We start from the raw sequence: 658 nt of genomic DNA on the forward strand, positions 1-658 counted from the left end.
ATACATAAATACAAAAAATATACTTTGTACATAATTCGATATTATTTTCTAAATACATTTCCTATGAGGCAATTTAATAATACACGGTGTCACATAATTAACGATAAAATCGATGCATAATTGATTATAGAATTCATTGTAGACTGGATTTATAAATAGAGACTTTCACTTTCTGATAGAAAGGGTTTTTGCTCGCAGGGGGAGGCGGCGAACCGATCTGTGACCGGTTCAGTGAGGAGCACCCGACGATGGGCCAGTCTGCGACAGCACGTGAGCAGCAACGACGGTGGCAAGCCGAGGGTAGAGCTTCTCCTCGATCCCCCGGGATCCAGGTCCTCGACGCCGTCCTCTCAACCGCACACACCCAACACCCCCCGCACGCCCCACACGCCCCTGAGGAAGTCCAACTGGGAAGTGATCGAGCACTTCACCGGCGCACCCCGTCCCTCCATTATCACGGTAATTCATAGAGTACCCCCGAACACCTCTGCTATTTCTTCGTCCCTTAACGCTAGAACTACTGACTTCTTTTTATACACTTCTTCTTTGTATACTATATGCATATACCCATTATGAACTTGTCATTTTGAATGGCTTGCTAACTTTAGTGATAAAAATAAGTTTTTAATACTAGAAAGACTGAAACTTAGTATATACC

General features: G+C 43.9%; 1 protein-coding gene across 1 annotated transcript in view; it reads left to right on the plus strand.

Annotated features, from left to right (window-relative positions):
- Positions 1-198: 198 nt before the first annotated feature.
- Positions 199-658, plus strand: part of LOC108628661 (adenylate cyclase type 5) — a gene marked incomplete at both ends in the record, with an annotated part of 40,434 nt that continues 39,974 nt past the window's right edge. Inside the window, one exon of the mRNA XM_018030737.1 lies at positions 199-459. Coding sequence (XP_017886226.1) covers positions 199-459 — 261 coding nt within the window. The remainder of the gene's footprint in view (positions 460-658) is intronic.

This window comes from Ceratina calcarata, unplaced genomic scaffold (genome assembly GCF_001652005.2).
Source record: "Ceratina calcarata isolate Rehan_Ccalc_2016 unplaced genomic scaffold, ASM165200v1 scaffold535.2, whole genome shotgun sequence".
Lineage (NCBI taxonomy): Eukaryota > Metazoa > Arthropoda > Insecta > Hymenoptera > Apidae > Ceratina > Ceratina calcarata.